This window comes from Malaclemys terrapin, chromosome 4 (genome assembly GCF_027887155.1).
Source record: "Malaclemys terrapin pileata isolate rMalTer1 chromosome 4, rMalTer1.hap1, whole genome shotgun sequence".
Classification (NCBI taxonomy): Eukaryota; Metazoa; Chordata; order Testudines; family Emydidae; genus Malaclemys; species Malaclemys terrapin.
The window spans coordinates 13350204-13368626 of NC_071508.1; the positions used below are offsets into that span (position 1 = coordinate 13350204).

The window sequence follows — 18423 nt, forward strand, 5'->3', positions numbered from 1 at the left end:
TTTAGGCAATATACTGTTTGCAGTTGAGAGGTTAAAAGCAACACCATCAACTCTCCCCAGAAACCGGTAGGGAGCCAGTGCAGAGTACAGGTGCCAAGTGCTGACTGAACAGCACTGCTTGCCAGGCAGGCTGACGCCTTCTGCACCTTTTCAATTTCAGAGGTTCTCTGCATCGCCCCAGAAATCCAACATGGAAGAAAAGTAGCTGGACGTGGACCTGTCTATAGACCCAGGGACATAGTTCGGTTTGAATGTGATCCTGGCTACACCCTGAATGGCAGCCATCAGATTCAGTGCCGAGATGATAGAACCTGGGATCCTCCTGTTCCAGTCTGCATACAGGGTAAGTGTGAATCAGGGTTGACTGCTGGGTAACTGAGATGATCAACATCTGGTAGGGTTGTGCCTTGAAGCTAAAAAATAAAAGTTCTTTTGAATCCTGGGGTCACTTTTCAGCTGGGAATGGGGAAGATACAAATATCCGCCCACCCCCTCATCTCTTGACTGTGCTCGTCACTGTGATAGCTGATCGCGTGCATCCTGCTCTGCCCTCCTGACAGCCAGAGATCTGGCAATGCTCTGTCTCACTGAGCATCGTAACAGTGTGAATGGAAACACAAATCAACAAAATTCATCCCCCTCTCAACAAATTCTATTTTGGTTTCATAAGGCAGTCAAGGGAGATTTGTAGGAACAGAAAAGTAGCAGATTGGGAAAATCTGAGTTTGTGGGTGAAGGGGGCTCTAGGTAGGTGATATTTAACCTTTTTTGGATGTGTTGCATCACTGGTGCAATGGAGGGTTTGACATAACACATGTATCCTGGGCTTTCCCCCCTCCTGCAGTCCAGCCTATTTTAAGCTCTTCTTGAACAGGATTCAGATTTTCACTGAAATATTCTTCTTCCACTCTCCCCCATTAGCGTTGCCGTGTCCCCCACCTCCGGTCATTGTCAGAGGGAAGCACAATGCCAAGCCATTGGCAGTTTTCCCCAGTGGAACATATGTGAACTACAGCTGTGAACTCGGCTACGCCCTCCAGGGAGAGGCTACGATCTATTGTACCACATCTGGAACTTGGAGCCACCCTTCTCCTCTATGTGAAGGTGAATGGATTTTTGGTTGGCTTCTTCCCTTTGGCTGTAGGTGTGTCAGTCACCCAACAGGATTTAAAGCGAGAGAAAGAATGTTTAGACACACCAGCTAATGCAACAAAATTCACAGCTGGGAATAGATCCCCCAGGGAGACGCACAGGGCTATAGTCACTGCTGGCACAAGGAGCTCAGTTGACTTCAGTGGAAATTGCACACTGATGCCGGCGGAGAGCACGGCTCTCTGAGTGCTGCCAGACAAGATTACAGTTGAAAGGATTTATAAAAGTGTCAGCAGGAAGATGGAATAGTGTAGAAATACTAATGAAAATGAAGTTAAAGGTTCTGCAAAAGAAATGACCCTATAGGCAAACTCCTACGCAGACTCTTAGGGCATGTCCACACATAGATGTTGCAGTGGTTTAACTAATGGCGTGAACTCAGAAACTTGCTGTTATTACAAACGCAAATATATCCTTATGGGACAATTGAATCTGAAAATGTAAATGAAGGAAGTGGCAGTGAATGCGTTCATCAGAACAGTCTGAAAGCTCACAGGGTGCGACTCTGGGTGTGTACAAACTGATAGATACAATGAGAAGACAGATATATGGTTGACGCAGTGTGATGAGTGGTTATTTATGTTCCCACGTCCGCCATCGGTGAGGTGTGTTCGTCCTATAGCCTCAGCCGCTAAATGAGAGTGAGAGATAACTTAAGTATCTTGAGTCAATGGGCTGTTATATCAAAGTGAAGGGCTTGGGTCCTTTGATAGATGGTGCTGTATGTGGATATTAATTCCGTTGGGTATTGCTGAACCTAGAGAGCCATATGCTTTAAGGCCAGAAGCAACTATTGTGATTCTTTAGTCTTTTGCTGACAGTACTACTGAAAACTGGCACATTTTAGCATCCTGGGAGTATGGCAGCCCAAGGATGGATATTGGGACCAGAGATAAACAGGGCAGGTGCATATATTGTTTTAGTTGATTAGGAAATAGAGGTTCTTGTGTCAGCGGATAGTTTGGCCCTGTGTGTGTTGTTTTAGGTTCAGTCTCCAGCTATGGATTTTGTTGTATTAGCACCTTTGTCTGAACATTCTCTTTCCCTCGGCTTTAATCCTAGCGTAACACCTGGAAGAATATTTATAAAGCAGATCCGCAGTTGTTTCTTTGTAACACTGTTGTTTTATCAACCTGCACCTGATGTGGTACATACCAGTACAGTAGATATGGTTCTTTTTTCTCATGTGTATTTCTTTTCTTCCTAGAGGGCTGTGGTGTCCCAACGAAGTTAAGCTTTGCTGAGCTGAAGAGCGAGTATAAAAATCAGTCTTCCTTTCCTGTTGGGAAGACTATAAACTATACTTGCCGGCCCGGATACAGTAGACACCCGTGGACTGAATCCACTATTACATGCCTTGAAAATCGAAAGTGGTCAGAAGCATTCGAGTTCTGTAAAAGTGAATATCTTCATGGATTTTGTTTCTATTGTTCAATAAAGATCTTAGAGGCACTAGGTTGTGTCCACGCTGCAAAATGTAACATGTCCTTAAATAGTTAATAGTGGCTAGTAAAGTTCTCTAGCTGTGCCTATTCCGGGCCTTTCTAAATGCCTGTTTCATGGGGAGTGTTAAATATGGACAGTTCCTGGGGATAATTGTTGCATTGAAAGAGAGAAGTCTAATCCTAGCCTTGTTTTCTACCAGAGAAATCGTGTGGTCATCCCGGAGAGCCGGAGAATGGCAGAGTTATTATAACAGATCTCCTCTTCGGGTCAACCGTCAACTTCACCTGTGAAGAAGGGTAAGTTTCAGACTGCCTGAGCGGACTACTTGTGCCTAGCTTAGAGCTGTAAAACATAAGTGGATATCCTCATATTCCCCCAACTCCTGAAAGCAGTTTACTCTTCCATACTAAAGCAGCACTCCATCTTCTTGGCTCAATCAATATCCTATTATTATGCAGGGAAAGATGGATTGGCGTAAGTCTCCCTCTTTTCTTCATTCATGCTCTGCCATTTATTGTACAAACTTTAATTGCAGTTTGGCCAGCTGAATGCTCTGCCTGCAGGTGCTGGGTGAGCACAGATGTCTCCTGTGTAGAGTAGGATCCAAGTGACCAGGGCAAACCTTGGAATCTCTTGGATTTTACCCCTGCTTTGACAGGGGAACAGTTCTTCTTCTGAATCATTGGAAATGGCTGCCTTTCTGTACAGAGTTGTGTGAAAGGGTTTTCACCGACTAACTGCCCACCTGCCATACTGATGAGGTGTCTCCAATGGAAACCCAGCTGGGGACGGTGCCCGAGTGAGAGCGCTGGGGATACGGTGACAGAAGAGGGCGTCACTTGCCCTCTCCATTTGAAGATTAGGACTGTGCTTCAGGGTCTGAGAAACAAAGGTCTGCAGCTGTAGTGCTGGCTTGTGCCCTTGTAGAGGGTGTCATATGTGGGGGCGAAAGGGAAGAGCCTGTGACTGCAGAAAGTCCCATTGCACAGAGACTGCGTGTAACAACAGCTGCCTGCTGAACTCCAGAACCAGCTCAGCTGAGGTTTGCTGGACAGTGTCTTTGTATTTGGACCTCTCTGCTGGGGTGGGGAGTTACTCCTGCATGGGTTACAACAGTCATGATTGACTTAGTTTATGAATCTCAAGGTAGCCAGACCTCAGCTGGGTCTCCCTGGCCCACATCCACAGAAATGTATCTCATCCATCATGAGAAAAACAAAACCCCTCTTGGCAATCTGCCTGAAAGCGCAGGGGAAATGCTGTTACTCGTTTGCGTGTGGCTTGTGGTTCAGTGGTGGGGAATGATCCAGCTGATGTGGTGAGGAAGACTTGAGGACACAAGAAGGAGATTTGGATCCCCTGGCTCAAAGAATAGCAGCTCATTGGTCCTACATAGGCTTCTGTACTAGAGATTAATTCTACAAGGGACTGGGGAGTTCGGCTCTGGCAAGGAGCATTTCTCCTGTGATGGTCACTCAAAAGTCAGTGGTGTTGGTCCCCACCTGCTGTGGCTGGGGAGAAGAGCTTCCCAAAAGAACTGAGCTTCACAGTAAAGCTCAAACACCAAGGAAATAGATAAGAACTGATAACCCCCTCTGCCTAACTCCAGGCACCGGTTGATTGGACGGCCTTACAGACGATGTGAGATTTCTGGCACGCGTGTTGCATGGAGCGGTGATATTCCCATTTGTGAGCGTAAGTAGGTCACAGCTGTCTGTCGAGGTGCTTAGGTGCCCCTTTCTCTCTCTTCTCTGAATAATCTCACAAATGTGAATAAACAGATATGGAAGAATTACAATCCCCATCCCGGAAGGTCTCTCCTGAGGCACAGAGTGGTTATGTGACATATCGTTTAGGGAGTTAGTCAGTAGCAAAACCAAAAGGTCTCCTGAGTCCAATCCCAGTATCTTAAGAACAAGACCGTATTGAAGGGGGTTGTACCTTAGAGAGAAATGTGTTTGTGTCAAGTTCCTGGCAATCAGAATTTGGTCTTTCTTTGATAACTGAGTAATTGCCAAAGGCACTCAGCTTGGTTTGGCAAAAATGCCCCACCAAGGTGGTTATTGGCCTTTCTGGATTTCCAAGTAGCGTAACAGGTTTACCTGATACCCACTTACATTAATCCAAAACCAGACATGGAGTTCATGACCTGTGCTTTAAGGCATGCACATGCCCTGGCGTGCTCACCAGCTTATGGTGCAGCAGGAAAATCATGCATTTTTCAACAGGTTGATCTTAAAACAGTCCATATGAAGGAAGGTTGTAGACCATTTAGATGTTATCCTAGTAAGTCTCTTTCGCGGTTTACAGTGCTCGAGAGAATTGGGTATAATTACCTATGGTGCATTACCTGTTGGCCTTGCTCATTCTAGTGGTTTCATACCTAGGGGCTCCTAAATTTCTTTATCAGATCAAGTAGCTGGAGCTGCTTCTCTACCAGTATTGATTCTAAAATACACTCCTCCTGTGTCTCTCCAGGTATTCCGTGTCTTCCGCCTCCAGACATCCCCAATGGAAAACGCACTGGCAAGTTCATGAAAAACTTCTCTTATGGGTCAGCTGTAACCTACAAATGTGACCATGGTTACCCGCTCATTGGAGAGGCCTCTATTCACTGCACAACTGAGGACGGGCTAAACGGAGTGTGGAGTGCGCGTCCCCCTCGGTGTGGAGGTAGGGTTTGCATAGGTGAAAAACCCCTCCCTGCTCTGCTGTTCCATGTATAGAAAGTCCAGGTTCAGACAAACCCACAAAGGTGAGACTCCAGTTAAATCCCTGCACTTAGTGTGCCTGCCCGTGGCAACATCTCCACAAGATTTCCATGATTCATGTTAGAGACTGAATAGCTCTGGAGCAGGGCTAAAAATTTGAGATGGAAACTGGTGCCACTGGATGCACCCATAGAGGAGCTCTGTTTTCAGCCCATGTAGGGTCACAACTTCTATTAAGGCTGTTAAAGACCTTTGATCCTAGCCACAAGGGAATGAAAGTGGGGGATGTTATGGTAGCGCTCTATTTCCCATTAGTATGAGGATTTCTGTTCTTGGCATTTGAAGGGACAACTGAATTCACATCAGAAAAATCTTCCTTAAAAAGAAAAAGACTTCATCCTGCGAGATCTCTCTGCAGAACTTGCATAGCATTTAGTAGTAGTTCCTTCGGTGTGGATGCAAAGTCTACCCCCCTAGGAGTGAAGGACACAGGCTTGATGGTGCAGAGGATAATGGGGTGGAGTAAAGCTGTATCAGTCCCAAACATGTGACCTCTTATTACTAATGCACTTGGGATAAATATAAGCCGGACTTGTAGAATTTTATATTTGGAGGAGTTTGGTAGGCAGGTTGAAAGACGCTGGCACTTCTAACGGTAATAAAGAGAGGGTAGGTTGCTGGGACCACCAGCTTCCTCAAGCATCTTGGGCTTGACTGTGCAGATGGCTGAGCTCCCTCAATGTCTGAGGTCACTGGCTGTGAAGGGCCCTTGGTTCCTTGTAGGACTGAGCTCCTTGGCTTTACTCTGGGGGTGCACCCATGACTTGGAGATTGGTGCCCTGGTCACACCTTGAGGAGAGAATCCTTGTGAAGTTGCTATGAAGGGACCTACGCTGTGACCAGTGTATCTCCATCTCCTCCTCTCAGGGTGGCCCTCCACATTTCCCACAACAATCTGTAGTTTCAAGGAGGAATAATATAGGCTAGTGCCTGAGATTGAAGCCGAAGCCCGAGCCCCTTTGCCTGGGGTCGAAACCAAAGCCTGGGTCCCACCGCCCGTGGCCTAAGCCCGAAGGTTTCAGCCCTGGGTGGCAGGGCTCAGGTCACAGGCCCCCTACCAGGGGCTGAAGCTCTTGGGCTTTGACTCCCCCTCCTGGTGTGCTGGAGCTCATGCTTTGCCTTTGGTCCCCCTGCCCGGGACAGCGGAGCTTGGGCAGGCTCAGGCTTTGTTCCCCCCTCCCGGGTCGTGTAGTAATTTTGTTGTCAGAAGAGGGTCGTGGTGTAAAGAATTTTGAGAACCCCTGGGCCAGTGCAACAAGTTATGGAAGTGTAAAAAAGGCTTGAGACCTGCGTAGGCTGCAGAGATTTTTTTCTTCCTCTCTGGCCCTGTTTCAGCTAAAGCGTTTCTTTTTCAGAGGTTAGATGCCCAGCCCCACAGATCCAGAATGGAAGAAGAGTATCTGGTGACAGACATGTCTATTGGTATAAAGACAGTGTTACCTTTGAGTGTGATCCCGGCTACACCATGAAGGGTCACAGTCTGAGTCAGTGCCAAATTGATGACACGTGGGATCCACCTCTGCCCGTCTGTGAGCCAGGCAAGTGTCAAAACTCTGATTTGTTCGTATTATTCATCTAGAAACAGGTTTCCCTTTTGTCTCATCTGTGAGCATCTCCAACACTAACCCAGTCTGGATCTGTCCTGCCTGACGCTCACCTCAAATCAAGAGACGTTACAGACTGGTTTGAGGGGAGAGGTGGACGGTCCCAATGGTTAGGAACACACCCAGAAAATAAGAAATGAACCAGGTTGGGGGCAGGGCTGGCAGGGCTCTGAGAGCAGTGGGGATGCCAGGTGAGTAACTTTGTCCCTGCTGTTTGCTGCAATCCTTGTGCTTTCCCACAATGTATTGGGAATCAGGATTCCTCAAACTGCACCAGCTGCGAGAAGTGACCCAAGTTCACACGAGCCGTGGGTCTGCCTGAGGGGAATTTCTGTAACTTAAAGGTGAAAGCAGAGCACTTTTATCTTCCTCTGCTCAGGATCCTCATGTCTGTCCCATCTTGAAATGGGAACTGGAAGTGATTTAGAAGATGATATTCAATAACTTCTTGGTCCACCACAGCTTTTGCAGGAACTTCTGCTTCCTCTGCTGAATTTCACTATTTTTATCAATTTTGAGCAGTCCTTTCAGTAACTTCACACGCTTTTCACTCTCCCGTTGGATGTGGAATGTGACTCTTTAGTTCCTGCATGCTGAATAATCGTGGAACCATTTTTTGTTTTTCCCCCTCACACTGGTCTTTCAGTCAAGCTCTTTTCTATAATGGGGTGGGGACGAGATTGTTACAAATGAGTAAAAGATTCAGAAAAGCAACAGGCCATTAGGACTTGCAATGTAACACACTCAATAGTGAGCCTAAATTATCCAGTGATTTATGGTTGTCCAACTTCAGATGCTTAAAGGAGCCTTTTTTTTTTTTCTGGGTGTTGAGTGTCGGTAAATTACTGTTGTGATCCTGACTACTCCCTTCTTTGGGAGGCATCACTTCACCGTACAGCGTCTGGAGCTTGGAACTGCCCCCTCCTTCAATGTGAAGATGCGTTTCTGTTCTGTTTGTGGCTTCCCTTTGCCTCGCTCGGTGTGTCACACACACACAAGGACTTAAATTGAGACCACAAGAACTTTGAGACAAGCCACCAATTCAGCAAATTTCACAGCTATGAACTAAACCTCCCGTCAAACACATGGGCCAAAGTCACTGCTGGCAAGAGGAGCTCCTTTAACTTCAGTGGAATTGCATCCACTTGTACCAGTGGTGAATGGTTCTGTGAGTGCAGCTGGGTAATGTTCATAATGAAAGAATTGATAAAAGTGACATGAGGACGTCAGATTGTAGAAATAGTTATGAAATTGAAGTACAGTAAAAGACTTATCAAAGGTAATGGCTCGGTCCATTCCATCCCGCACGAGCATTAGAGTCTAAAGGGTTTGTTATGCTTTTCCTTTCAGCCAACACAAAATATACAGTGGAAATAGCCCTTGGACCTTTACTAAGGCGGCTGGGAAAATGTCTGAGGGTTACAAGAAGCATGACTGAGTCATTGTGCTTTACAGGTGTTTGGGGGGATGTGACCGGATGGAGGTCGGTAACTTTACCCCTGATGTGCATTTGCCTCACTGCTGTTGCATTGGGCACGACTCAACAAAAGCATATGGATCTTTTCCCTTCTGGAGATGAGCCTGTATGAGCTCTGCTTTAATGAAGACTCTCTTCCCTCCCTGCAGTGCTGCAGTGTCCCTCTCCTCCAGCCATCGCCAATGGGAAGCCCAGCATCCAGGCCTCGGCAGTGTTCACCACTGGAACGTCTGTAAATTACAGCTGTGAGCCCGGCTACTCCCTAACTGGGCAGGCATCTATTTATTGTACGGCATCCGGAACGTGGAGCCCTTCCCCTCCTCGGTGTGAAGGTGCGTTTATGTTCTGTTACCTAGAACTAAGAGGAAGAAGCTCCTACCACAGGGTTTAACTCAAAAGACGAGGTAACCGGTGCAACAGCTTTAGTACCAGGGAATTAAAGCTTCATTTAATTAGAGACTGGGTGAAATAAATGCTTTTGAAAATAAATGTGCTGTATGCAAACTCTGCACTCCTATGCACACACATACCACGTTCATGAAGTATTAAAAAGCTGCACCTGTCTGATACCCTGGGCACCCTTAACATAAATTAGAAACACTAGCAACTAATCTCGCGGCTCCCCTCACACTCACAGACAGAGACGCTATGCCCACCCTTGCTACACGCTTAGTGAAGAGTAAAGTGTGTCCCCCAAAGGCCAATAGGCCAATACTCTTTAAGACCCAGGTGCCAAACTGAGGGTCCCTCACAGGGAGCTCTCCCACCAGCCCTGCTCTCTCTCTCACTGAGAGGGAACCATCTGGGGCCTCTGTTCACCACGAGAGGAGCAGTATGGTACCCATGGGATGTGGTTTTAGGCAGGCTACCACTAAAGTGTTTGCATTTTAGAGGTTAAAAGCAACACCATCAACTCTCCCCAGAAACCGGTAGGGAGCCAATGCAGAGCACAGGTGCCAAACGCCCACTGAACAGCACTGCTTGCCGGGCAGGCTGACGCCTTCTGCACCTTTTCAATTTCAGAGGTTCTCTGCATCGCCCCAGAAATCCAACATGGAAGAAAAGTAGCTGGACGTGGACCTGTCTATAGACCCAGGGACACAGTTAGGTTTGAATGTGATCCTGGCTACACCCTGAATGGCAGCCATCAGATTCAGTGCCGAGATGAAGGAACCTGGGATCCTCCTGTTCCAGTCTGCATACAGGGTAAGTGTGAAACTTGGCTGACTGCTGGGTAACTGAGATGATCAATCTCTGGTAGGGATGTTCTTGGAGGCTAAAAAATAAACATCCTTTGAATCCTGGGGTCACTTTTCAGCTGTGAATGGGGAACATACAAATATCCGCCCACCCCCTCATCTCTTGACTGTGCTCATCACTGTGATAGCTGATCGCCTGCATCCTGCCCTGACCTCCTGACAGACAGCGATCTGGCAATGGTCTGTCTCACTGAGCGTCCTAAAGGTGTGATTGGAATCACAAATCAATAGAACTCTCCCCCGACTACTCCCTTTGTGGGGAGGCATCACTTCATTGTACAGCATCTGGAGCTTACAGCAACCCCCACGCTCAATGTGAAGGTGTGTTTCTATTCTGTTTGCTGCTTCCCTCTGCCTCGCTCGGAATGTCAGACACCCACAAGGATTTAAATTGACACCATGAAAACTTTGAGATGAGCCTCCATTTCAGCAAATTCCACAACTGGGGACTAAACTTCTAGCAAGACACACGGGCCAAAGTCACTGCTGGCAAGAGGAGCTCCTTTAACTTCAGTGGCTTTGCATCCACTCGTACCATGAATTATGATTCTGCGAGTGCAGCTGGGTAATGTTCATGCTGAAAGAATTGATAAAAATGACAAGAGGACGTCAGAGTGTAGAAATAGTTATGAAATTGAAGTACAGTAAAAGACTTATCAAAGGAAATGGCTCAGTCCATTCCACCCCACATATACCGTAGAGTCTAAAGAGTTTGTTATGCTTTCCCTTTCAGTGACGTGCGTGAGCCCAGAAGTGGAGAATGGAAGAGCAAATGGGATACAGCCTGCCTACGGACCCAGAGACATTGTTGTGTTTGAATGTGACCCTGGTTACACCTTGAGCGGCAGCCCAGAGACTCAGTGCCAAGATGATGGTAGATGGGATCCTCCTGTCCCTGTCTGTGAAAGAAGTAAGTGTGACTAAGGCTTTGATGGTGGGTTCTCTTTGATCCCATTGTGATGAGTAAGATCTGGGAGGGCTGAGCATGGAGGCCAAAAGGACTGTGGGATTAGTTTGAGATCTGAAAAGGGAAATGCAAATATCTGTGTAGCTATCCCAGTGTTTCCCATGCTCCTCTCCATAGTATATGGGCTTTTCCACTCTCCAAAAAGATCCCTGAAGAACTGAGTCCTGGTCAGCTTTGCCGACTTAACCCCCTCCCAAGTTAAGGGAACTTACGGATGGCCCCTACCAACCAAGAAATAGTCCCAAAGTGGCAGCATTTCCAATGTAAACAGAAAATATACAGTGGAAATAGCCCTTGGACCCTTACTAAGGTAGCTGGGGAAATGTCTGAGGATTACAAGAAGCATGACTGAGTCATCGTGCTTTATAGGTATTTGGGGGGATGTGACCGGATGGAGGTCAGTAACTTTACCCCCAATGTGTATTTGCCTCACTGCTGTTGCATTGGGCATGACTCAACACAAGCATGTGGATCTTTTTGCTTCTGGAGATCAGCCTGTATCAGCTCTGGTTCAGTGAAGACTCTCTTCACTTCCTGCAGTGCCGCAGTGTCCCTCTCCTCCAGCCATCGCCAATGGGAAGCCCAGCGTCCAGGACTCGGCAGTGTTCACCACTGGAATGTCTGTAAATTACAGCTGTGAGCCCGGCTACTCCCTAACTGGGCAGGCATCTATTTATTGTACGGCATCCGGAACGTGGAGCCCTCCCCCTCCTCAGTGTAAAGGTGCGTTTATGTTCTGTTACCTAGAACTAAGAGGAAGAAGCTCCTACCACAGAATTTAACTCAAAAGACAATGTCACTGGTTCAACAAATTTAACAGCAGGGAATTAACGCTCCATTTAATTAGAGACCGGGTGAAATAAATGCTTTTGAAAATAAATGTGCTGTATGCAAACTCTGCACTCCTATGCACACACACACCACATTCGTGAAATATTAAAAAGCTGCACTTGTCTGATACCCTGGGTACCCTTAACATAAATTAAAAACACTAGCAGCTAATCTCCACACTCCCCTCACACTCACAGAGAGACACGCTGTCCCCACCCTTGCTACATGCTGAGTGAAGAGTAAAGTGTGTCCCCCAAAGGCCAACAGGTCAATACTGTTTAAGACCAAGGCGCTAAACTCAGGGCCCCTCACAGGGAGCTCTCCCACCAGCCCTGCTCTCTTTCTCAATGAGAGGGAACCATCTGGGGCCTCTATTCACCACGAGAGGAGCAGTAGGGTACCCGTGGGATGTGGTTTTAGGCAGGCTAGCACTAAAGTGTTTGCATTTTAAAGGTTAAAAGCAACACCATCAACTCTTCCCAGAACAGAGCTGAAAGTAAGCCGGTACGGTCCGGTACGGCATACTGGCAAGAGGCAGTACACCGTGCCAGAATGTACCGGCTTCCACGGCGGGGATTTAAAGGGCTCTGGGCTCCCCGCAGCCGCGGGGAGCCCAGAGCCCTTTAAATCCCACCAGTAGCTCCAGCGGCCAGGCTGGGGCTGGGATTTAAAGGGCTCAGCTCCGGGCACTTTAAATCCCAACCCCAGCCCGCAGGACTTCCCAGAGGATTCAGGGGGCCTTGAGCAAAGCAATTTTGGGGGCCCCTTCCATTAAAAAAAGTTGCAATACTGTAGAATACTATATGCTCATGGGAGCCCCTCTGGGGCCCGGGGCCTGGGGCAAATTGTTCCACTTGCCCACCCCCCGGGGTGGCCCTGGCAGCCCGGCAAGGCTCGGGGCTCCCCGCAGTGGCGGGAGCTCCGGGCCCTTTAAATCCACAGCAGCCAGGCTTTGGCGGGGATTCAAAAGGCCCGGAGCTCCCCCGCCTGCGGGGAGCCCCAAGCCTTTTAAATCGACCCCGCAGCTCCGGCGGCTGGGCTGGGGCCGGAATTTAAAGGGCCCAGAGCACCTGGCCCTGTGGGGAGCCCACAGCCCTTTAAATCCCTCCTTCAGCTCCGGCTGCCGGAGCTGCGACGCAGATTTAAAGGGCCCGGAGTTCCGCAACGGCCGGAGCCCTGGGCCCTTTAATTTGCCCCTGAGCCCCAAGGGCTCCCAGCCACAGCCGGTGCCCCAGGGTCTTTAAATCTTGAGAGGCCCAGCCTCTTCTGGTTGAGGCCACGCCTCTTCCAGATGAGGCCATGCCCCCGCCAGGACTCCGACAGTACTGGTAAATCCTGTAAGTTACTTTCACCCCTGCCCCAGAAACTGGTAGGGAGCCAGTGCAGAGTACAGGTGCCAAGTGCCCACTGAACAGCACCCCTTGCCAGTGCATGCTGACTCCTTCTGCACCTTTTCAATTTTCAGAGGTTCTCTGCATTGCCCCAGAAATCCAGAATGGAAGAAAAGTAGCTGGACGTGGACCTGTCTATAGACCCAGGGACACAGTTAGGTTTGAATGTGATCCTGGCTACACCCTGAATGGCAGCCATCAGATTCAGTGCCGAGATGAAGGAACCTGGGATCCTCCTGTTCCAGTCTGCATACAGGGTAAGTGTGAATCAGAGTTGACTGCTGGGTAACTGAGATGATCAACATCTGGTAGGGTTGTGCCTGGAGGCTAAAAAATAAACATCCTTTGAATCCTGGGGTCATTTTTCAGCTGTGAATGGGGAACATACAAATATCCGCCCACCCCCTGATCTCTTGACTGTGCTCGTCACTGTGATAGCTGATCCTCTACATCCTGCCCTGCCCTCCTGACAGCCAGAGATCTGGCAATGCTCTGTCTCACTGAGCGTCCTAAAGGTGTGAATGGAAACACAAATCAGCAGAACTCTCCCCTGACTACTCCCTTTTTGGGGAGGCATCACTTCATTGTACAGCATCTGGAGCTTAGAGCAACCTGCACCCTCAATGTGAAGGTGCGTTTCTCTTCTGTTTGCGGCTTCCCTTTGCCTCGCTCGGTGTGTCAGACATGCACACACAAGGATTTAAATTGAGACCACAAGAACTTTGAGATAAGCCACCAATTCAGCAAATTCCACAGCTGGGGACTAAACATCCAGTGAGACACACGGGCCAAAGTCACTGCTGGCAAGAGGAGCTCCTTTAACTTCAGTGGCTTTGCATCCACTCGTACCATGAATTATGATTCTGCGAGTGCAGCTGGGTAATGTTCATAGTGAAAGAATTGACACAGGTGACAAGAGGACGTCAGAGTGTAGAAATAGTTATGAAATTGAAGTACAGTAAAAGACTTATCAAAGGAAATGGCTCAGTCCATTCCATCCCACACATACCGTAGAGTCTAAAGAGTTTGTTATGCTTTCCCTTTCAGTGACGTGCGTGAGCCCAGAAGTGGAGAATGGAAGAACAAATGGGATACAGACTGCCTACAGACCCAGAGACATTGTTGTGTTTGAATGCGACCCTGGTTACACCTTGAGCGGCAGCCACGAGACTCAGTGCCAAGATGATGGTAGATGGGATCCTCCTGTCCCTGTCTGTGAAAGAAGTAAGTGTGACTAAGGCTTTGATGGTGGGTTCTCTTTGATCCCATTGTGATGAGTAAGATCTGGGAGGGCTGAGCATGGAGGCCAAAAGGACTGTGGGATTAGTTTGAGATCTGAAAAGGGAAATGCAAATATCTGTGTAGCTATCCCAGTGTTTCCTGTGCTCCTCTCCATAGTATATGGCCTTTTCCACTCTCCCAAATATCCAAGAAGAACTGAGTCCTGGTCAGCTTTGCCGACTTAACCCCCCACCCAACTTAAGGGAACTTACGGATGGCCCCTACCAACCAAGAAATAGTCCCAAAGTGGCAGCATTTCCAATGTAAACACAAAATATACAGTGGACATAGCCCTTGGACCCTTACTAAAGTGGCTGGGAAAACGTTTGAGGGTTACAAGAAGCATGACTGAGTCATCATGCTTTATAGGTATTTGGGGGGATGTGACCAGATGGAGGTAGGTAATTTTACCCCCGATGTGTATTTACCTCACTGCTGTTGCGTTGGGCATGACTCAACACAAGCATATGGATCTTTTCCCTTCTGGAGATCAGCCTGTATGAACTCTGCTTCAGTGAAGACTCTCTTCCCTCCCTGCAGTGCTGCAGTGTCCCTCTCCTCCAGCCATCGCCAATGGGAAGCCCAGCGTCCAGGACTCGGCAGTGTTCACCACTGGAATGTCTGTAAATTACAGCTGTGAGCCCGGCTACTCCCTAACTGGGCAGGCATCTATTTATTGTACGGCATCCGGAACGTGGAGCCCTCCCCCTCCTCGGTGTGAAGGTGCGTTCATGTTCTGTTACCTAGAACTAAGAGGAAAAAGCTCCTACCACAGGGTTTAACTCAGAAGACAAGGTCACCAGTGCAACAAATATAATAGCAGGGAATTAAAGCTCCATTTAATTAGAGAAATAAATACTTTTGAAAATAAATGTGCTGTATTCAAACTCTGCACTCCTATGCACACATACACACCACATTAGACTGAAACCCTGACTGATACCCTGGGCACTCTTTACATAAATTAGAACACTAGCAACTAATCTCCACGCTCCCCTCACACTCACAGACAGACACGCTATGCCCACCGTTGCTACACACTGAGTGAAGAGTAAAGTGTGTCTCCGAAGGCCAACAGGCCAGTACTGTTTAAAACAAGGGGCCAAACTGAGGGCCCCTCACAGGGTGCTCTCCTGCCAGCCCTGCTCTCATTGTCACTGAGAGGGAACCATCTGGGGCCTCTCTTCACCACGAGAGGAGCAGTATGGTACCCATGGGATGTGTTTTTAGGCAGGCTAGCACTAAAGTGTTTGCATTTTAGAGGTCAAAATCAACACCATAAACTCTTCCCAGCCAGTCCACAGCACAGGTGCCAAACGCCCACTGAACAGCACTGCTTGCCGGGCAGGCTGACGCCTTCTGCACCTTTTCAATTTCAGAGGTTCTCTGCATCGCCCCAGAAATCCAACATGGAAGAAAAGTAGCTGGACATGGACCTGTCTATCGACCTAGGGATACAGTTAGGTTTGAATGTGATCCTGGCTACACCCTGAATGGCAGCCGTCAGATTCAGTGCCAAAATGAAGGAACCTGGGATCCTCCTGTTCCAGTCTGTACAGAGGGTAAGTGTGAATCAAGTCTGTTTCCTGAGTAACTGAGATCGAAGCCGAAGTCCGAGACCCTCTGCCTAGAGCTGAAGCCAAATCCTGAGTCCCACCGCCCGGTGGCTGGGCTCAGGTCACAGGCCCCTACCTGGAGCTGAAGCTCTTGGGCTTTTGCTACCCCGCCCAGGGCACTGGGGCTCATGCTTTGGCTAATCCAGGCTGGATCTGTCCTGCCCACTGCTCACCTCAAATCAAGAGACTTCACAGATTGGTTTGAGGGGAGAGGTGAACGGTCCCAATACATAGTAACAGACCTAGAGAATAAGAAATGAACCAGATTGGGGGCAGTGCTGGCAGGGCTCTGAGAGCAGTGGGGATGCCAGGTGAGTAACTTTGTTCCTTCTGTGTACTGCAATCCTTGTGCTTTCCCACAATGTGTTGGGGGTCAGGATTCCTCAAACTGCACCAGCTGTGAGAAGTGACCCAAGTTGGCAAGATCCATGGGTCTGCCTGAGGGGAATTTCTTACCTCTACTTAAAGCTAAAAGCAGAGCACTTTTATCTTCCTCTGCTCAGGATCCTCGTGTCTGTCCCATCTTGAAATGGGAACTGGAAGTGATTTAGAAGATGATATTCAGTAACTTCTTGGTCCACCACAGCTTTTGCAGGAACTTCTAGCTGAATTTCACTATTTTTATCAATTTTGAGCAGTCCTTTCAGTGACTACACAGGCTTTTCACTCTTCCTTTGCATGTGGGATATGACCCTCTAGTTCCTGTATGTGGAATAATCATGGAACCATTTTTTGTTTTCCCCCATCACACTGATCTTTCAGTCAAGCTCTTTTCTATAATAGGGTGGGGATGAGATTGTTATAAATCAGTAAAAGAGTCAGAAAAGCAATGGGCGGTTAGGACTTCAATGTAACACACTGAATAGTGAGCCTAAATTGTCCAGTGATTTTTGGTTGCCCAACTTGAGATGCTTTAAAGGAGCCTGATATTTTTTTCTGGGTGATGAGTGTCTGTAAATTACCGTTGTGATTCTGGCTCCTCCCTTTTTGGGGAGGCATGACTTCACCGTACATTATCTGGAGCTTGGAACTGCCTCCTCCCTCAGTGTGAAGATGCGTTTCTGTTCTGTTTGGCTTCCCTTTGCCTCGCTTGGTGTGTCAGACACACACGAGGATTTAAACTGAGACCGTGAGAACTTTGAGACAGCCACCAATTCAGCAAATTTCATAGCTATGGACTAAACCTCCAGTCAAACACACAGATCAAAATCACTGCTGGCAAAAAGAGCTCCTTTCACTTCAGTGGCTTTGCATCCACATGTATCCCCATGTTAGGGTTCCTTCCCCACTCTGAACTCTGGGGTACAGATGTGGGAACCCACATGAAAAACCCCCTAAGCTTATTTTTACCAACTAAGGTTAAAACTTTCCCAAGGCACAAGTTCCACCTTGTCCTTGATCACTGCCACCACCAAGTGATTTAAATAAACATTCAGGGAGGGCCACTTGGAGCCCTACCTCCCCCCAAAATATCCCCCCAAATGCCTACAGCCCCTTTCCTGGGGAGGCTTGAGAATAATATCCTAACAATTTGGTTACAAAATGAGCATAGATCGAACTCCCTGGGTCTTTAGGACACTGAAAAACAATCAGGTTCTTAAAAGAAGTTTATTTGAAAAAAAAAATAAAAGAATCACCTCTGTAAAATCAGCATGGAAGATAACATTACAGGGTAACAAAAAGATTCCAAACACAGAAGATTTCCCCTCTAGGCAAAAGTTTAAAGTTACAAAAACAGGGATAAACCTCCCTCTTAGCACAGGGAAAATTCACAAGCTAAAACAAAAGATAATCTAATGCATTTCTTTGCTATTACTTACTATTTCTTCAATACTAGATGCTTTAGTCCAGATATGGTTTAGGGAGATGTATTTACCCTGCCCTGGTTCCTTTGCTGACTTTGAGAGAACAAAACAAAAGACACAAACAAAAACCTTACCCCACAGATTTGAAAGTATCTTCTCCCCTTATTGGTCCTTTTAGTCAGGTGCCAACCAGATTATCTGAGCTTCTTAACCCTTTACAGGTAAAAGAGGAATTAACCCTTTACAGGCTAAAGAGGGAGTTTATGCTACCCTTAGCTGAATGTTTATGACACTGCATTATACAAGTTAAAAGCAACACCATAAACTCTCCCCATCCAGTCCAGAGCACAGGTGCCAAGCACCCACTGAACAGCACTGCTTGCCGGGCAGGCTGACGTCTTCTGCACCTTTTCAATTTCAGAGGTTCTCTGCATCGCCCCAGAAATCCAACATGGAAGAAAAGTAGCTGGACGTGGACCTATCTATAGACCCAGGGATACAGTTAGGTTTGAATGTGATCCTGGCTACACCCTGAATGGCAGCAGTCAGATTCAGTGCCAAGATGATAGAACCTGGGATCCTCCAGTTCCAGTCTGCATACAGGGTAAGTGTGAATCTAGGCTGACTGCTGGGTAACTGAGATGATCAATATCTGGTAGGGTTGTGCCTGGAGGCTAAAAAATAAACTTCCTTCGCATCCTGGGGTCGCTTTTCAGCTGTGAACGGGGAACATACAAATATCCGCCCGTCCCGTAATCTCTTGACTGTGCTCGTCACTGTGATAGCTGATCGCCTGCATCCTGCCCTGCCCTCCTGACAGACA

The 18423-nt window shown here is 47.7% G+C and overlaps 1 protein-coding gene across 1 annotated transcript in view; it reads left to right on the top strand.

Moving 5' to 3' along the window:
• The first annotated feature begins 301 nt into the window (after window positions 1-301).
• The window catches only part of CR2 (complement C3d receptor 2), a 55222-nt gene continuing 37100 nt past the window's right edge, over window positions 302-18423 (top strand). Inside the window, exons 1-14 of the mRNA XM_054025256.1 lie at window positions 302-343; window positions 1775-1793; window positions 2360-2545; window positions 5101-5271; window positions 6725-6907; window positions 8600-8782; window positions 9474-9656; window positions 10443-10619; window positions 11217-11399; window positions 12973-13155; window positions 13946-14122; window positions 14720-14902; window positions 15559-15741; window positions 18022-18204. Coding sequence (XP_053881231.1) covers window positions 302-343; window positions 1775-1793; window positions 2360-2545; window positions 5101-5271; window positions 6725-6907; window positions 8600-8782; window positions 9474-9656; window positions 10443-10619; window positions 11217-11399; window positions 12973-13155; window positions 13946-14122; window positions 14720-14902; window positions 15559-15741; window positions 18022-18204 — 2236 coding nt within the window. The remainder of the gene's footprint in view (window positions 344-1774; window positions 1794-2359; window positions 2546-5100; window positions 5272-6724; window positions 6908-8599; window positions 8783-9473; window positions 9657-10442; window positions 10620-11216; window positions 11400-12972; window positions 13156-13945; window positions 14123-14719; window positions 14903-15558; window positions 15742-18021; window positions 18205-18423) is intronic.